This window comes from Sardina pilchardus, chromosome 4 (genome assembly GCF_963854185.1).
Source record: "Sardina pilchardus chromosome 4, fSarPil1.1, whole genome shotgun sequence".
NCBI classification, from domain to species: Eukaryota; Metazoa; Chordata; class Actinopteri; order Clupeiformes; family Clupeidae; genus Sardina; species Sardina pilchardus.
The window spans coordinates 34,727,089-34,747,088 of NC_084997.1; the positions used below are offsets into that span (position 1 = coordinate 34,727,089).

The 20,000-nt window shown below is 43.5% G+C and overlaps 3 protein-coding genes and 1 pseudogene across 3 annotated transcripts in view; all 4 read right to left on the reverse strand.

Annotated features, from left to right (window-relative positions):
- The window catches only part of LOC134079040 (E3 ubiquitin-protein ligase TRIM35-like), a 6,348-nt gene extending 4,601 nt beyond the window's left edge, over positions 1–1,747 (reverse strand). The window contains exons 1-3 of the mRNA XM_062535208.1: positions 1,109–1,747; positions 424–519; positions 1–5 (exon numbers count right to left, since the gene is read on the reverse strand). The exon at positions 1–5 is cut by the window's left edge and continues 226 nt beyond it. Of these exons, the coding sequence (XP_062391192.1) occupies positions 1–5; positions 424–519; positions 1,109–1,489 (482 nt within the window). The 5' untranslated portion in view covers positions 1,490–1,747. The remainder of the gene's footprint in view (positions 6–423; positions 520–1,108) is intronic.
- A 2,154-nt stretch (positions 1,748–3,901) lies between these two features.
- On the reverse strand, positions 3,902–8,690 carry LOC134079144 (zinc-binding protein A33-like; annotated as a pseudogene).
- Positions 8,691–12,140: 3,450 nt separating this feature from the next.
- On the reverse strand, positions 12,141–17,828 carry LOC134079041 (nuclear factor 7, brain-like). Its single transcript, XM_062535209.1, has 6 exons — positions 17,181–17,828; positions 16,490–16,585; positions 15,620–15,850; positions 14,202–14,216; positions 13,990–14,098; positions 12,141–13,305 (listed from the first exon to the last, which is right to left on the reverse strand). Exons 1-6 carry the CDS (start codon positions 17,556–17,558, stop codon positions 12,767–12,769), a joined length of 1,368 nt encoding a protein of 455 aa, XP_062391193.1. The 5' UTR covers positions 17,559–17,828; the 3' UTR covers positions 12,141–12,766.
- A 1,966-nt stretch (positions 17,829–19,794) lies between these two features.
- The window catches only part of LOC134079042 (zinc-binding protein A33-like), a 6,621-nt gene continuing 6,415 nt past the window's right edge, over positions 19,795–20,000 (reverse strand). Inside the window, exon 5 of the mRNA XM_062535210.1 lies at positions 19,795–20,000. This exon is cut by the window's right edge and continues 1,248 nt beyond it. The gene's annotated coding sequence lies outside the window, so the exon portion shown is untranslated.

Here is a 20,000-nt window from a genome sequence, read left to right on the forward strand (position 1 = left end):
TGAGTCTGGATAAAAAAAGCACATCATGTTGAATGAAAATCAATAGAACAAAAGAAAGCACTATTGACCATCATTGACAAATTCATAAGTAACACTTATCAAGTAAGTAGGTAGCAAGTGTAAGATAAAGTATCTATCTATCTATCTATCTATCTATCTATCTATCTATCTATCTAACTATCTACAGTATCTAACAAGCTTCTCAAAGCTTCTCAAACTCCTCCTTAATTTCCTTCTCTGTGTGCTGGGCCTGAGTCTGGGTAAAATCATATCATGCCAAATCTTTATGAAAATAAAGGATTCATCAGTCGAACAAAAGAAAGCGCTCTTGGCCATCATCTGGTCTGGAATTAGTTCAATGAGTACTTCTGAGTAGAAGTACTACTGGATCTTTTTGTGCTTGATATTAATTGTAACACCTACCTTAATGTGTTCAGCTGTTTCACCACAGGTGAGCTTTGCTTTTTCAAAAGTCTTCAGCTTCTCCTTCAGGGGATCTAGTTTGATTTTGAGCTCTTCCTAGAACCAAGACGAGAGAGAGAGAGAGAGAGAGAGAGAGAGAGAGAGAGAGAGAGAGAGAGAGAGAGAGAGAGAGAGAGAGAGAGAGAGAGAGAGAGAGAGAGAGATCGAGATATCTTAACACACAAAGCACATCCCTTCCAGAGAATGGCTGTGTGCACATGTATCTTATCTTTCACTGATATTTTTCTGAAATGTTAAATCTGAAACAATAACAACAAATGTGTCATGTGTGTTTTTAAAATGTCTGTGAAATGAAAAATGTGAGATACAATTGTCTTTACAAACACATAAAGAACATTTCCCCCAAAGGAATTGGCTGTATTTACTTCTGTATCACTGTGGCTATTTTCAACATACAGTTACAGTTAATGTACATGTATTTCAAATGTGACAAGAGGAGAAAAACAAAATCAGTCTTAAATATTTACTTTAATATTTACAATATTACAAATTGGTTTCAACAAAGTTTCAACATTGTCATGAGTTTGCTGAATATAATAACTGAATACATATTAGGCTGTGTGTTGAGCCTGTTAATTATTTATCCAAATCAAAATATTTTTTATCAAAAAATAATCAAATATACCTTGTGGTCAGCTGCTGCTTCATCAACAGGACTGAACTGGTGACTCCTGTGGAGTCTTGAGTCTCGACACGAGTAACACACAAGCTGCTGATCATCATGACAAAACAGCCTGAGTGGGTCACCATGGAGACTACACAGTGCTCCTCTCTGACTTCTCTCCTGTACGTACACCTCACACAGGTTTCTTAACGCCAGGTTAGTTGGTGGCTGTTCCTTTGATGATCTCCTCCTGCAGACTGGACATTCTCTGGATCCTTTGGTGTTCCAGAACTGCTGTAGACAGGCTTTACAGAAGCTGTGACTGCATGACAGGACTACAGGGTCCTTGTAGATCTCAGTGCACACAGGACAGGAGAACTCCTCTTGCAGCTTTGAAGCCATTTTTCAAGATTAAACAGCGTCCTCAGAGCAAACGTCCCTCTTGTTGTAGCTCTCACACTGACTTACTTTCACTTTCAGGAGGCTGAAAATCAAGACACTCTCTAAATCCTCTTTGTGTTTTAACTTACACCTGCAAGCATGGTAACCTCTCCAACTTCTTTTTGATCACAACTATACAGTTAGATTGTTTATGATTCATTTCCACAGAGTAGTTCAGTAGAGGTGTAGCAGAGAGCAGAGCAGCCGTCTGTACCTGAGATTCACTTCCTCCTTCAAGACAGGTGAGTCAGAGGGAGGGGTTTGGAGGAGCTGCAAGCTGATTGGTCAGTTTCACATTCCGTCACAGAACTGGTTGTTCAGTCCCTTCAGTCAGGTTCAAAGTAGCAGGTTCAGTGAACTCTACCTGATCAGCATGAACACAGAATACCAGTGCTTATTTATCTGCCAGCGACACAAATGATGTCCTCCTACTAATGACATGTTCATTCACAGAGATCCAAATGTGCTGTTAAAAACATCTAGGAGCACATTCACATCACATGTAGACTTCAAACATTTACCAGCTTGCACAGTGCTAAAGCATGCAGACCATAAGGGCTCCAATCAGTATTAGTATGTAGACTACAGCACTAAAGCATGCAGACCATAAGGACTTCAATCAGTATTAGTATGTAGACTACAGCACTAAAGCATGCAGACCATAAGGGCTCCAATCAGTATTAGTATGTAGACTACAGCACTAAAGCATGCAGACCATAAGGACTCCAATCAGTATTAGTATGTAGATTACAGCACTAAAGCATGCAGACCATAAGGACTCCAATCAGTATTAGTATGTAGACTACAGCACTACAGCATGCAGACCATAAGGACTCCAATCAGTATTAGTATGTAGACTACAGCACTAAAGCATGCAGACCATAAGGGCTCCAATCAGTATTAGTATGTAGACTACAGCACTAAAGCATGTACTGTGGACCTTAAGGGCTCCAATCAGTATTAGTATGTAGACTACAGCACTAAAGCATGCAGACCTTAAGGACTCCAATCAGTATTAGTATGTAGACTACAGCACTAAAGCATGCAGACCATAAGGGCTCCAATCAGTATTAGTATGTAGACTACAGCACTAAAGCATGCAGACCATAAGGACTCCAATCAGTATTAGTATGTAGACTACAGCACTAAAGCATGCAGACCATAAGGGCTCCAATCAGTATTAGTATGTAGACTACAGCACTAAAGCATGCGACCATAAGGACTCCAATCAGTATTAGTATGTAGACTACAGCACTAAAGCATGCAGACCATAAGGACTCCAATCAGGAGTTGTACTGGTTACTATTACTCCTCATTGTCCCTTCATAATAGTGTCTGTGGAAAAAACTATTTCAAGTGTGTGTGTGTGTGTGTGTGTGTGTGTGTGTGTGCGTGCGTGCGTGCGTGCGTGCGTGCGTGCGTGCGTGCGTGCGTGCGCGTGTGTGTGTGTGTGTGTATTCCCATATTAATGTGCAGAGTTGTGAGTGTCCAGTCCCCCTGTAGGGCCCACAGCATGCTGGACGCATCAGCACAGGTGCCCGCAGGTCAAAGGTCATGGTGCTGGACACACAGAGGGGCAGCTGGGGGTCAGGAGGGGAGAGACGCTACCTGGACACAGGACACACGCTGGGGCGTCATCACCCCAACAGGGTCACCTGGGTCACCTGATGCTGAAACACCTGAGTCCAGGTAGAACTGATGATGTGTCCAAGTGCAGCACAAGAGGTGACCTCTCAACTCTGTCATGTCCAGCTTTGGTCATGTGTGGGTGAGCTCTAATGGACACAGCACACCAGATGTTGTGCTGGCCTGCTGGGCTATTGTTTCAGCAGTGCTACTTCATCCAGCTGTGGACATCACACAGTTCTTGCTCTGGCTCTTCAAACGTTTCAACATGTCTACCCTCAGTACAGGCCAAGGCTTACTGGTGTAGAGTTGACCTTTCAGCTGCTGATAAAGGGCAGAGACAAACAGACACTAACAATCAAATCATGAACCTGCAAATCAAAGACATTTTATTTGATTTCTGTAGTGATCAGAGTTCAGCTGTGCAGGAGTTTGTGTTTACTGCAGTGCTCTCAGTCTCTTCAGTGCTGTTTAATCTCCAGCATTTCTGACCTCAGATCAGATCAGAGTCAGAACCAGCTGCACTTGTGCTGTGTTGCTGCTCTCACAGGTGAGAGGAGAGTGTGTAGTTACACAATAACCACCACTAGATGGCAGTGGCCTCACTAAATGTGACTCATATGACATCATAGACAGGTGTGCACTGTGTAATATATGGGCCTCTCTCATTCGTCTTCTTATATATCCTTCCTTCCTTCCTCGGTCCTCCAGCTCTTTCCCACTCATCACTGAACACTGGATAGACAATTTGCAAATTATTGATTTTATTTTATTTGAATGTACAGGCCAAATATCACTGTTGCAATGTGTACGGTGCTCATTGCCTTCCAACAATGTCCACCAGATGGCCCTCTAAATGAGCTGAGCCCTAAACAGGAGAGACTCAACAGAAATGTCCACATCATTTACTGATCTGATATTTTGATGTGCTTGTGGCAGCAGTGTAAACACACAGACCTGGATAGCAAACCATCATTGTGTTATAAACCATACAATCAGCAGTTATTTCAGAGGATTCTAAACACAGAATATCAGGAATTCAATTAAAGTACCCAGAAGACGATTCCTCTCAGAACAGAACAGATATTATGGTGCATTCCAGACAGCATTTAAACTAGTGGGATGTGGGATTTATCCTACCTCCAACTACGAAAGATGCACTGGAACGCCTGTCGAAGTGGGAGCTCCTACTTGCAAACTCGTATGAGCTCAACCTGCCCCGACCTCAACAAAATGAAGTGGGAGGATTATGGCGCCGCCCATGGAGACATGTTCCGTGAGGGATAACTTCAAGGAATATGCTATAAACTTTAGGGTAGGGTTGTTTTAGACACGGTAATTAACTTGTTCTTCATATTATGACTTAAAATTGTGTCAACAAAGAATACAACGTATTGTGAGAGTAACGTTATAACGTACAGTTAGCCTAGCCTAATATGCTAACGTTACGACGGTATGCTAACGTTACGTCGGTCACCCATGTTTTCTAAACCTCCCACTCCAAAATGCTTGGAACGCTTTGAAGTGGGAGGTAGAACCTTTCAGGTAGGGTAGGTCCCACCTCCCACTTGTTTGGATGAGGTCTGGAATGCAGCATTAGATTAACTGTAGTTGTAATGTGCTTGTGGTAGCAGTGTAGAAAAACATACATGCACAACAGAAACCATCATAAAAAGGCAAACATGCAAACAGAGACAAACTGTCTTAGAATAATAAATGGCACAACACCAGTAAGATTGTATTGAACACTCAACATGGAGAATCAGAACATTCTGAACTAAATTAAAGTACCCAGAAGATGATGCCACAGGTAAGATATCAGATTGACTGCAGTTACTGTGTGAGTGACTCATGACTGACACCCAAATGTCTCCATCCATCTCTGCATGTGGGCTCTTGTTCAGACAGAGACAGTTTCTGCTCTAACTGGGCTGCTCTACTGACACAGAGGCCTTCACTGGTACAATACTCAGAGGAGAGAGATTACTGCCAATAGCAAAGTACGGAAACACTCTCTCAGTGAACGTGTGTGTGAGAGTGTGTAGGTGTGTGTCATTATCAGGGTCAGAGAATGACAGCCTTCCTCTGTCCCAGTCCAGCTGCACTCTGATCCTCTGGAGTTTCTGCTGCACTGTGAGGAGAGTGGGGAGCTGTGGTGCAGCACATGCTCCATATGTAGCACCATTACGCCCCACAATCCACCATCCACTCATGGAGGTGCAGTCTCCCTTCCTCTGGAGAGACTCTGTCATCACACCCACATGCCACAATGTGTTCTCTCCAACCTCCACATCCCAGAAGTGAGTCCCTGAGTTAAAGCCCTCAAAGCCCAGGACAATGGCCCCCTTATCAAATCTCTCTGGGTTATCAGGAAGCTGCTGCCTCTCATCACCACGTCTCACACTGGTCAGATCCTCAGACAGGATGAGTATTGGGTGTGCAGTGTTGGGATCCAGAGTCACAGGAGCTGCAGAGAGAAAGAACACACACATGAGCTGAACACTGAGTGGTGTGTGATGAGGAAGTGAATGATGGTCATTATTAATAGGACTGAGTGATGAGGATGTGAATGATGGTCATTATTAATAGTGGTGTTACCAAGTGTAATGGCAGGAGAAGTAGTAACAGTGAAATGCTCTTTAGTCATCATTATGAAGGGATCACAGCTGTACAGGAGTGGACTCACAGGAGAGGGGTGTTAGTGGAAGGGAGGATTATCACTGACCATTCTCATGCATTTGATATCCATCTTCCTCTTTCTATCTCTCTTCATCCCTCTATCAATTTATCTCTCTCTATCCATCCATCTCTCTTGATGCATATTGTAAACTTGCTCATTATATTGAGTATGAGTATAAAAATACATCTACTTATGGTGTATGTGTGTGTGTGTGTGTGTGTGTGTGTGTGTGCGCGCGTGTGTATGTGTTCGTGCCTCCACCTCTGTCTTATGTAATACCACATTATTCTAAGGCATTGAGATATGAGATTGAGTGCACACATCCCACTTCTGACCCCATGTGTAGCAACTAGCAAAGGAAGAGAGCAGTGACCCCACCGGGTCTCCTACACGGGTCTGTACTAAACCTGCAGATTGACCCCAACGCCAAAGAGCCAGGCTCATTACTATGGCAGTCAGAGTTCATACTCAACTGTAGTGACGGCACCCCGTCACAGAGAGTATTATTACTGCATCCTATGTCACACAGACACACACACACACACACAGACACATGGTTCCATTTCCACATCTGTATTACAGGGGCAGTGTGTATGATTACTGGACATTTGTTCTGTTCTGTCTGTTCTGTTTCACTTACAGAAGATGGATTTTATTTACTGTATTTCATTTTGATTATGTGTGTTAAAAACAGGCTACTCACTGTACTGAACAGTCTCCTGCATCTTCTCCCAGACTCTGAACTTCAGGTTGCCCAGGTACTTTGCCACATTGATCAGAGCTCCTGAAACCCTCTCTGGATCCTGCAGTGTGCACTGGGCTCTGGAATAACATTCAGGAGTCAGTGCTGCTGTGGGTTTGGGTTCAGAACCACAGAGAAGAGAGAGACAGGAGGCAGATCACTCACCTTTCCACTGTGCTCTTGTAGTTCTGTGAAATGACAGAGGAGAAAAGGTGTGTAAATATGTGCTAGATTGAAAATGGCCAATCATGCTAAAGGGCACTTTACACACACACACACACACACCACACACCACGCGCACACACACACACACACACACACACACACACACACACACACACACACACACACACCACACACCACGCACACACACACACACACACACACACACACACACACACACACACACACACACACACACACAACAATAGTTCTTTGATTCATTGAAACCTCCTATTCTCATCTCAGAGTGATCATCTTTCCTCTCTAGACTCTCAACACATTGAGTTGAATCAAAGCTCCACACCACACCAACACCAAACTCAGCATAGAGTGCAGAAATCAGACCATAATATCAAGGGACCCTCAAGACACAATGACTAGATGGTTCTTACCTGCAGGAATGTGACATCATCAGCTCCGATCTGCTCTTCTATGGCTCTGATTGTGTCTGAAAGAGATGAGATCTCTCTGCTCATCTTCTCAATCTTCTCTTTCATCATCCGACTCTTCTGCTCCTCTTCCTCCCTCAGTGCAGCTATCCTGGCTGCCTCTTCATCTCGTAGAAACTGGTGAAGCTTCTCAAACTCCTCCTTGATCTGCTTCTCTGTGTGCTGGGCTTGAGTCTGCAATTAGATCAATAAGTACTTCTGAAAGTACTATTGGATTGACACTGTTTTGTGCTTGATAAAAATTGTGACACTTACCTTAATATGTTCAGCTGTTTCACCACAGGTTAATTTTGCTTTTTCAAAAACCTTCAGCTTCTCCTTCATGGGATCTAGTTTGATTTTGAGCTCTTCCTGGAACCAAGAAGAGAGAGAGAGAGAGAGAGAGAGAGAGAGAGAGAAAGAGATAGATTTTTACACGCAAAGCAAATCTGTTCCAGTGTGTACATATCTCTCTGTGTCTATATGAACTCACTGACATGTTTCTGAAATGTGTCATCTGAAACAATAACAACAATTGTGTGTTTTAAAAGGTCCGTGAAATGAGAAATATAAAATAAAGACCATTTTCCCCAAAGGGTTGGCTGTATTTCCTTCTGTATCACTGTGACTATTTTCAACATTTACAGTTACAGTTAAAGTGGAGAAAAACAAAACAAGTCTTAAACATTTGAATTGGTCTCTTTACAATGGCATCAAAAGATTGACACTAAAGTACTGCACCCTAGTGTTGATTTACAGTAATACAAGACCGAGGAGGAGTTTCTTTCCTCAAGCCATGAGTTTGCTGTATATAATAATTGAATAAATATTAGGCTGTGGGCTGAGCCCGATAATTATCCAAATCCAAATATGTTATTACTATGCGTTATTACTAATAATCAGACTTACCTTTCGGTCAGCTGCTGCTTCATCAACAGGACTGAACTGGTGACTCCTGTGGAGTTTTGAGTCTCGACACGAGTAACACACAAGCTGCTGATCATCATGACAAAACAGCCTGAGCTGGTCACCATGGAGACTACACAGTGCTCCTCTCTGACTTCTCTCCTGTAAGTACACCTCACACAGGTTTCTTAACGCCAGGTTAGTTAGAGGCTGGTCTCTTGATGACCTCCTCCTGCAGACTGGACATTCTCTGGATGGCTTAGTTTAGTTTCCCAGAACCACTGCAGACAGACTTTACAGAAGCTGTGAGTACATCTTAGAATGACAGGGTCCTTGTAGATCTCAGTGCACACAGGACAAGATATCTCCTCCTGTAGCTTTGAAGCCATTTCCCAAGATGTTGTAAACAGTGTCCCCAGAGCAAACCTCCCTCCAGTTGCTCTCTCACTGACAATGACTTACTTTCACTTTCAGGAGGCTGGAAATCAAGTCACTCTCCAAATCCTCTGGGTGTTTTAACTTACATCTGCAAGCATGGTTACCTTTCCAACTTATTTTTCAACACAACTATGTCCAGTTAGATTGTTTTTGTTTAGTTCTCTCCACTATAGAGGTGTGGCAGAGAGCAGAGCAGCCGTCTGTACCTGAGATTCACTTCCTTCTTCCTGAGTCAGAGGGAGGGATCTGGAGGAGCTGCAAGATGATTGGTTACATAAATGAAACCACTAGATGACAGCATTTATAGTGAGGTTCAGCTATGGGTCTTCTAGGAAAGTGACTACAGAACATGTGATGAGCATATGTGCACATAATCAGTGTTAAACATGCATCCCCAAATATGAAGCAATTTTTTGAAATCATCATACCCAACAGAGTCAGGATGGTTAGAGTTTGTATTTAGTGCAGAGCTCTCACTGACCTTCAGGTTGTTAGGTTGTTACTGAGACTTGTGTAGGTAAGATCTTCTGTGGAGATCCATTACACTGCACTCTGAAACAGGGAGTTTCTGCTTCAGGCTGTTAGGTTGTTGCTGAGACTTGTGTAGGTAAGATCTTCTGTGGAGATCATTACAGTACTGCACTCTGAAACAGGGAGTTTCTGCTTCAGGTTGTTAGGTTGTTGCTGAGACTTGTGTAGGTAAGATCTTCTGTGGAGATCCATTACACTGCACTCTGAAACAGGGAGTTTCTGCTTCACTCTGAAGGGAGTGGAGCCATGAGGTGGAAGCATGTTCGGTTACATGGTTGAATTTCATTTGTGTGTGTGTGTGTGTGTGTGTGTGTGTGTGTGTGTGTGTGTGTGTGTGTGTGTGTGTGTTTGTGTGTGTGTGTGTGTGTGTGTGTGTGTGCGTGTGTGTGTGGGTAAGTTTGGACATTTGCACACTGACACAGAACCTTTTTAAACATTATACGTTTTTTTTATTTATAGACAGAGAGGTTGAGATGGCTGGGAGAGAGATATGGAGTGGGATCACGGAAAGACCTCAGGTTGGACTTGAAGCTGCTGTGTTTCCCTTGCAAGTGTGTTTAGGTGTTCTGCAGGTGTGCTTGTCCTACCTGTCCTAGTGCATTAAGCTGACAGAAAATGGCCTGACCACTATTCACTCAGTTCACTCACAAGTTTATTGACGTTCACATTTAATATTGTGGCACAGGTCACACCACATTCAAGGGCATATTTAATTTAGAAATGATCGTCACGCATTCGTACCATTCAAATCTGAAAACGTACAAATTCCAAATAAAATCTCAAGGGACAACAGAATATAATAACAGGAGTTTAAATTGATAATTGATTTTTGATCCATATCTAATATGTGTTGTTGTTAGTGATTCATAGCTGACCCCCATTGGTCTGCATCCCTCTCTGTAGGCCAGTGCTGGCCAGTCCTGGGCTGAGGAGCTATTAGCTCTACTGTGGGGCCTTTGCTGTTACAGAGACCGCTACAGGCAAGACCCTCAGAAGAAATTTACTGTTGAAGTATGGAAACACTCTCTCAGTGAAGGTGTGTGTGAGTGTGTGTAGGTGTGTGTTATTATCAGGGTCAGAGAATGACAGCTTTCCTCTGTCCCAGTCCAGCTGCACTCTGATCCTCTGGAGTGTCTGCTGCACTGTGAGAGGAGTGAGCATGCAGACCATAAGGACTCCAATCAGTATTAATATGTAGACTACAGCACTAAAGCATGCAGACCATAAGGGCTCCAATCAGTATTAGTATGTACAGCACTAAAGCATGCAGACCATAAGGACTCCAATCAGTTTTAGTATGTAGACTACAGCACTAAAGCATGCAGACCATAAGGGCTCCAATCAGAATAGAAGAAATTATTTCAAATGTGTGTGTGTGTGTGTGTGTGTGTGTGTGTGTGTGTGTGTGTATTCCCATATTAATATGCAGAGTTGTGAGTGTCCAGTCCCCCTGTAGGGCCCACAGCATGCTGGACGCATCACCACAGGAGCCTGCAGGTCAAAGGTCATCATGCTGGACACACAGGAGGGGAGAGACGCTACCTGGACACAGGACACACGCTGGGGCGTCATCACCCCAACAGGGTCACCTGGGTCACCTGATGCTGAAACACCTGAGTCCAGGTAGAAATGATGATGTGTCCAAGTGCAGCACAAGAGGTGACCTCTCAACTCTGTCATGTCCAGCTTTGGTCATGTGTGGATGAGCTCTAATGGACACAGCACACCAGATGTTGTGCTGGCCTGCTGGGCTATTGTTTCAGCAGTGCTACTTCATCCAGCTGTGGACATCACACACTTCTTACTCTGGTTCTTTAAACGTTTCAACATGTCTACCCTCAGTACAGGCCAAGGATTACTGGTGTAGAGTTGACCTTTCATCTGCTGATAAAGGGCAGAGACAAACCAACACTAACAATCACAAATGATGCACCTCCAAATCAAAGACATTTTATTTAATTTAATGATGATGTATCTCCAAATCATTTATTTGATTTCTGTACTGATCAGAGTTCAGCTGTGGAGGAGTTTGTGTTTACTGCAGTGCTCTCAGTCTCTTTAGTGCTGTTTAATCTCCAGCATTTCTGACCTCAGATCAGACAGAGGCAGAACCAGCTGCACCTGTGCTGTGTTGCTGCTCTACTGGAAACCTCACAGGTGAGAGGAGAGTGTGTAGTTACACAATAACCACCACTAGATAGCAGTGGCATTACTAAATGTGACTCATATGACATCATAAGGCCTATTCGGACGGGATTAGTTTTATGGGGTGACATCAGGTAAAGTAATAATTACCAGGTAATGTAGTCCCGTCCGGACGCGCCATGTCAGTAAACATAACGGAGTATGTCGGTGACATTTACAGACACTTTTACCTTCCGTAAAACGGTCCGGAGAAATTACCTTAGGTAATATTAATCCCGTGCGAACGCGACCCTCTGTAAAGATGTCTGTAATAGGCCTATTTCGTCACATCCTGATTTGAAAACAATTCCACCATAGTCTGAATGAAAACATAACATGCTGTGCAGCTTCTAATAGGACGTTAGCTAGCTTGCCTAATAGCTTGATATTGTTAGCCATTTCAAACTACTTATGGCATAACATAAAGCTAACGTTTGCTAGTTTAGCCAACTTGTGTAGTCTTTCAAATCTGAAAATGCTGCACGTACCTGACGCAAAGTATCACGTTCACGGCGACGAAGATGTGACGGCAGAACGTAAACGTAGTTACTCCTCCCATGTCAAGTAAAATGACAGAGATGTCTAGTCCCGTCCGAATTGGACATTTATATTACAGAGGTCATATGATAAACCTGCATTACTCTACGTCCCCCCATAAAACTAATCCCGTCCGAATAGGCCTATAGACAGGTGTGCACTGTGTAATATATGGGCCCTTCTCATTCGTCTTCTCCTTCCTTCCTTCCTCGGTCCTCCGGCTCTTTCCCACTGATATATAAAGAACACTGGATAGACAATTTGCAAATTATTGATTTTATTTTATTTGAATGTGCATAGCCAAATACCACTGTTGCAATGTGTACGGTGCTCATTGCCTTCCAACAATGTCCACCAGATGGCCCTCTAAATGAGCTGAGCTCTAAACAGGAGAGACAACAGAAATGTCCACATCATTTACTGATCTGATATTTTGATGTGCTTGTGGCAGCAGTGTAGAAACACAGACCTGGATATCAAACAACCATCATTGTGTTATAAATCATTTACAATCAGCAGTTATTTCAGAGGATTCTAAACACAGAATATCAGATTTTCAATTCAAGTTGCCTACCCAGAAGATGATGCCTCACAGATCAGAACAGATAACAGATATTCACTGTAGTTGTACTTGTGGCAGCAGTATAGAAAAACATACATGGACAACAGAAACCATCAAAAAATGCACACATGCAAACCAATCAGCAACAGAGACAAACTGTCTTAGATAATAAATGGCACAACACCAGCAAATGTTTTTAGTGGATATTCAACATGGAGAATCAGAACATTCCGAAATCAATTAAAGTACCCAGAAGATGATGCCTCACAGGTCAGATATCAGATTGACTGCAGTTACTGTGTGAGTGACTCATGACTGACACCCAAATGTCTCCATCCATCTCTGCATGTGGGCTCTTGTTCAGACAGAGACAGTTTCTGCTCTAACTGGGCTGCTCTACTGACACAGAGGCCTTCACTGGTACAACACTCAGAGGAAATTCAGCTGTATTAAAGTATGGAAACACTCTCTCAGTGAATGTGTGTTTGAGAGTGTGTAGGTGTGTGTTATTATCAGGGTCAGAGAATGACAGCTTTCCTCTGTCCCAGTCCAGCTGCACTCTGATCCTCTGGAGTTTCTGCTGCACTGTGAGGACAGTGGAGGCATGAGGAGGAGCATATGCTCTATATGCAGCACCGTTATACCCCACATACCACCATCCACTCATGGAGGTTAAGTTTCCCTTCCTCTGGAGAGACTCTGTCATCACACCCACAGCCCACAGTGTGTTCTCTCCAACCTCCACATCCCAGCAGTGAGTCCCTGAGTTAAAGCCCTCAGAGCCCAGGACACTGGCATAGTAATCAAATCTCTCTGGGTTATCAGGAAGCTGCTGTTTCTCATCATCACGTCTCACACTGGTCAGATCCTCAGAGAGGATGAGTTGTGGGTGTGCAGTGTTGGGATCCAGAGTCACAGGAGCTGCAGAGAGAAAGAACACACACATGAGCTGAACACTGAGTGGTGTGTGATGAGGATGTGAATGATGGTCATTATCAATAGTGGTGTTACCAAGTGTAATGGCAGGAGAAGTAGTAACAGTGAAATGCTCTTTAGTCATCAGTATGAAGGGGTCACAGCTGTACAGGAGTGGACTCACAGGAGAGGGATGTTAGTGGAAGGGAGGATTATCACTGACCATTCTCATACACTTGATATCCCTCTTCCTCTTTCGATCTCTCTTCATCCCTCTATCAATTTGCTATCCCGTCTGTCCATCCATCCATCTCTCTTGATTAGTAAACATGCCTATTATATTGATGATGACTATACAAATGTACATCTAATTATGGTGTGTGTGTGTGTGTGTGTGTGAGTGTGAGTGTGAGTGTGTGTGTGTGTGTGTGTGTGTGTGTGTGTGTGTGTGTGTGTGTGTGTGTGTGTGTGTGTGTCGGCATGTGTACCTCTGCCTTCCTATATATTGTCAAAATACCCAGATGGTCCCAATTACACATCTGTATCACAGGTATGATGTGTATGATTGCTGGAAGTTGGTTCTGCTCTGTTTTGCTTGTTTGAGTTGTGGAAGAGGGACTTTATCAGTGAAGGACCCCAAGGACCCCTCCTAAGATTGAATATGTGTGTTCAAAACAGTAGGCTACTCACTGTACTGAACAGTCTCCTGCATCTTCTCCCAGACTCTGAACTTCAGGTTGCCCAGGTGCTTTGCCACATTGATCAGAGCTCCTGAAACCCTCTCTGGATCCTGCAGTGTGCACTGGGCTCTGGAATAACATTCAGGAGTCAGTGCTGCTGTGGGTTTGGGTTCAGAACCACAGAGAAGAGAGAGACAGGAGGCAGATCACTCACCTTTCAGCTGTGCTCTTGTAGTTCTGTGAATTGATAGAGGAGAAAAGGGGTTTTAAAAGATTGTTTGGTAACACTTTATTCTAATGTGTCGCTGTTACAGTGTACCTACCTAATTAGGTACAGTGGTACTGTACAACCTGTGTAACAACATGTACTATCAGGTACTATCATTGTACTTGCATTATGTATTTGTGGGTACCTACATATAGTTGTTACATTGCAAGTTTTGTAAAGCACTCAGTATTACAATGTAACAACTATATGTAGGTACCCACAGATACATAATGCAAGTACAATGTTAGTACGTGTTAGTACATGTTGTTACACAGGTTGTACCACTGTACCTAATTAGGTAGTGTAGGATTCTTTAGTGGTTTGCGTTGTGTTTCAGTTAATGTTCTAATGTCTGAATTGAAGTTGGTCAATAAAGCTTGACGGCTGGATCAGGATCGGCGATTGAATGATGATTTATTGTAGTGGGTACAATAGAGTGAATAACAGAACACAGGCTAAGTCTCGAACAGTAAAACCGAACAGAGTCTAACTCCTTGTGGTTGCTATCAAAACGTGGCGCACAGTATCTCCGCGTAAGATGCTGCATGCTTGGCTTCTCGATCCGTCTCTCAGTCACATCCTTAGCACAAGTTTAGTTATACACTCTAACAGGAATCATATCCACGTAAACGTGGCAATAGAATGGAAAAACCCAGCTCTGACCCAGATACAATGGCTCCAGCCCTCGGCCCATGTTATCTGAATGTTCTGAGCTACAAGGCCTTCTCTGACGTAAACATGGCCAACTGTGCATCTAATATCAGAGCTTAAAGAATCCCATTCTATGGTGAACACATCAGACTACAGTAAAAGTACCCCAGAATCCAACAGTAGGTATAACAGCGACACATTAAAATAAAGTGTTACCCTTGGCTGTCAGGGAAGTCATACACATCACACTTGGTGCAGTTAATTTTTCACTGGGGGCGGGGGGCAACATCACAAATGAGGTTATGTGGTTATGGGCTAGATGATGCGAGACCAACATACCGCTACAACTGCCAATAATGCTAAACTAGAGGGCACTTCACACACACAAAAACACACACGCACACACACACATGTGCACACACACACACACACACACACACACACACACACACACACACACACACACACACACACACACACACACACTCTTTCTTCTTTGATTCATTGAAACCTCCTATTTAGAGTGATTCTCCTTCCTCTCATAACACATTGAGATGAATCAAAGCCAATCTCACTGCTCCACCCCACAGCAACACCATTTAGCACAGATAGTAGAAGCAGCAGAACATAACCAATAGTTTGACATTTTTAAACATTTGGACCAGAAATCAGACCTTAAAATCAAGGGACCCTCAAGACAAAAAGACTGGATGGTTCTTACCTGCAGGAATGTGACATCATCAGCTCCCATCTTCTCTTCTATGGCTCTGATGGTGTCTGAAAGAGCTGAGATCTCTCTGCTCATCTTCTCAATCTTCTCCTTCATCATCTGATTCTTCTGCTCCTCTTCCTCTCTCAGTGCAGCTATCCTGGATGCCTCTTCATCTCGTAGAAACTTGTGAAGCTTCTCAAACTCCTGCTTGATCTGCATCTCTATGTGCTGGGCCTGAGTCTGGAATAAGGTCAATGAGCAAGTGTATGTGATTACAAAGGAAATGGTATTTTTAATACAATTACAAGTTAACCTGCGCAGTGGTTCTCAAAGTGAAGGGCGGGCCCCACTAGTGGTGAATAGAGGCATGACAGGTGGAGCCCTCTAGTGGTGAATGGAGGCATGACAGGTGGAGCCCACTAGTGGGGAATAGAGGCATGTCAGGTGGAGCCCACTAGTGGGGAATAGAGGCATGACAGGTGGAGCCCACTAATGGGGAATAGAGGCATGACAGGTGGAGCCCACTAGTGGTGAATAGAGGCATGACAGGTGGAGCCCACTAGTGGGGAATAGAGTCATGACAGGTGGAGCCCACTAGTGGGGAATAGAGGCATGTCAGGTGGGGCGCGATGAACAGGACAAACTTGATCCAGCAGAACGAGATGAGAAATGCAATGTGGAACCAAAATGGATTTTAACATTAGGACTACCATTTTGCCAGGTTGATGGGGTCAGGTGGGGCTTGACAATACCCTACCTCCAAAGTGGGGAATGACAGAAAAAAATTGAGAATCACTGACCTACAGTATAATACAATAATAATTTACACAAATTAACTTATAATAATATATAATGTTTAACATGATTTATATTACTTACCTTAATATGCTTTACCATTTCTTTATAGGTGATGTTAGTTTCTTCAAAATCCTTCAGTTTCCCCTTTAAGGACTCCAGACTGGTCTTAATCTCCTCCTGGAACCCACAACACCGTATGAGTTAACATTAGCTGGTCACCACATCAAGGTATGAGTGAATATAACACAGTGACACCACATGATATGAGTGAATATAACACAGTGACACCACATGATATGAGTGAATATAACACAGTGACACCACATGATATGAGTGAATATAACACAGTGACACCACACGATATGAGTGAATATAACACAGTGACACCACACGATATGAGTGAATATAACACAGTGACACCACACGATATGAGTGAATATAACACAGTGACACCACATGATATGAGTGAATATAACACATCACTGATTTAGCTGGACACCATATGCAGGGCTCGGCATTAATGGTTGCCCTTGACTACAAAATTGTTAAAAGTGGCAATCAGATTCGTAATGTGATCACAGTTCTGTCTTGTCCAGTCCTGTGTGTGTGTGTGTGTGTGTATGTGTGTGTGTGTGTGTGTGTGTGTGTGTGTGTGTGTGTGTGTGTGTGTGTGTGTGTGCTCGTGCGTGCCATCTAATGGAACTTCTTGAGGAAGAGCAGTTTTTTCATTCACATATCGTGGTGTTGAGATATCTTCATTCATCAAACTTACCTTCTGGTCAGCTGCTGCTTCAACAATGGGACTGAAGTTGTGATTCTTATGCTGCTTTGAGTCTCGGCACACCAAACACACAAGCTGCTCGTCGTTATGGCAGAAAAGCTTGAGTGTGTCATTGTGGAGACTGCAGAGTGCTCCTCTCTGACTTCTCTCCTGTACATACGTCTCACACAAGTTTCTCAGCACAAGGTTGAGGGGAGGCTCTTCCTTTGATGGTCTTCTGCAGATCGGACATTCTCTGGATCCTTTGGTGTTCCAGAACTGCTGCAGACAGGCTTTACAGATACTATGAGTGCAGGTCAGGACCACAGGGTCCTTGTAGATCTCAGTGCACACAGGACAAGATAGATCCTCCTCTAGTCTTGAAGCCATTTTCCATTAATAAAAGCAAACAGCGTCCACAAGGCAAATTTCCCTCAAGTTGTAGCTCTCCCACAGACTTTACTTTCACTTTCAGGACGTTGAAAATCAAGTCTGTTTCTAAATCCTCTTGGTATTTTAACTTGCATGTGCAAGAATAGTTACTGTACCTCTTTGACTTCTTTTTGAAAACAACTATGTCCAGTTAGATTGCCTTTGTTTTATTCACACCGAGTAGTTCAGAGGTGTAGCAGAGAGAAGAGCAGTCGTCTGTTCACTGAGCTTCACTTCCTTCTTCCTGAGTCAGAGGGAGGGGTCTGAAGGAGCTGCAAGCTGATTGGTCAGTGTCAAATTCCTTCACAGAACTGGTTGTTCAGTCCCTTCAGTCAGGTTCAAAGTAGCAGGTTCAATAAACTAATTGACCGGCCTATACACACACTCACATCACATGTGGACTTCAGTCAAACCATACAGTATATCAGAATAAACAGCAGACCTTACCGGACACAAATATATGAAGCATTCTTCTGTACAGTAAGGCATTCCTGAGAAATTGCAGCACATTTCTACATGATCCAACTTTCAGCTGCAATTCTAATGCAACAGCTGTCCGAAATAATAAACTTGGCTTCCATATCAAAGTTGATCATGGCATGCACAGATCAACTGTGCTTTTGAATAGATATTTCTACCATCATGTTTCAAGTGATATGAATGCAACAATCATGAGACATAAAGTATTTGTCCTTGACATATGGCTAAAAATGGAAAAAAGTTCGCACACTTGAAATCCTTCTTTTTAGTTTTATTTTCTCTTTTCTCTAGCACAGAATTACGTTTCGACCGTGTGGTCTTCTTCAGACTTGACATATGGATGACATAAGATATGCAAGTATGATCATATCATACATTTCCAGATATGGGTAGCTATACTGTCTTGAAAATAATGGCCTAATAGATGGCCCTTCCAATGACCAATTGGTTTTAATGACCAATTGGTCATGACCAATGACCAATTGGATGGTATTAAACTCTTTGCAAAGAGCTTAATAGTAAAATTACACTGAAAATAGCCTATAGGCCTTAAGGGATATTCTGCCATTTTTGGAAATAAGCTCATTTCCCACCTCCCCTCGAGCGAAACAATCGATATTTACCTTGTTCCCGTTCATCCAGCCATTCTGTGAGTCTGGCGATACAACTTTTTGCTTCAGCCTAGCTCCGATCAGTATTAGTATGTAGACTACAGCACTGAAGCATGCAGACCATAAGGGCTCCAATCAGTATTAGTATGTAGACTACAGCACTAAAGCATGCAGACCATAAGGGCTCCAATCAGTATTAGTATGTACAGTAGACTACAGCACTAAAGCATGCAGACCATAAGGGCTCCAATCAGTATGGTGCATATCATAGCGCATGCCATCCCATCTGTAGCCTCTATTTACGTCATGCGGACCAGCCATAAAATCCAGATAGTATTAGACGACCCCTTCCACCTTGCTAGGTCGTTAATCCAATCAGGAGTTGTACTGGTTATTACTCGTCATTGCCCCTTCATAATAGTGTCTGAGGAAGAAACTATTTATAATGAGTGTGTGTGTGTGTGTGTGTGTGTGTGTGTGTGTGTGTGTGTGTGTGTGTGTGTATTCCCATATTAATATGCAGAGTTGTGAGTGTCCAGTCCCCCTGTAGGGCCCACAGCATGCTGGACGCATCAGCACAGGAGCCCGCAGGTCAAAGGTCATCGTGCTGGACACACAGAGGGGCAGCTGGGGGTCAGGAGGGGAGAGACGCTACCTGGACACAGGACACACGCTGGGGCGTCATCACCCCAACAGGGTCACCTGGGTCACCTGATGCTGAAACACCTGAGTCCAGGTAGAACTGATGATGTGTCCAAGTGCAGCACAAGAGGTGACCTCTCAACTCTGTCATGTCCAGCTTTGGTCATGTGTGGGTGAGCTCTAATGGACACAGCACACCAGATGTTGTGGTGGCCTGCTGGGCTATTGTTTCAGCAGTGCTACTTCATCCAGCTGTGGACATCACACAGTTCTTGCTCTGGTTCTTTAAACGTTTCAACATGTCTACCCTCAGTAAAGGCCAAGGCTTACTGGTGTAGAGTTGACCTTTCATCTGCTGATAAAGAGCAGAGACAAACCAACACTAACAATCACAAATTCTGCATCTCCAAATCAGACATTTTATTGCATTTCTATACTGATCAGCGTTCAGCTGTGCAGGAGTTTGTGTTTACTGCAGTGCTCTCAGTCTCTTGAGTGCTGTTTAATCTCCAGCATGTCTGACCTCAGATCAGACAGAGGCAGAACCAGCTGCACCTGTGCTGTGTTGCTGCTCTACTGGAAACCTCACAGGTGAGAGGAGAGTGTGTAGTTACACAATAACCACCACTAGATGGCAGTGGCCTCACTAAATGTGACTCGTATGACA

Bases quoted from the DNA above. Each gene is read 5' to 3' on its own strand.
- LOC134079041 (XM_062535209.1), bottom strand. From the start codon at position 17,558: ATGGCTTCAAGACTAGAGGAGGATCTATCTTGTCCTGTGTGCACTGAG. The intron at 16,586-17,180 runs GTAAGTTTGATG...TGTGGGTTCCAG, and splicing joins AAGCAGCAGCTGACCAGAAG to GAGGAGATTAAGACCAGTCT. The intron at 15,851-16,489 runs GTAAGTAATATA...ACCTTATTCCAG, and splicing joins AAATGGTAAAGCATATTAAG to ACTCAGGCCCAGCACATAGA.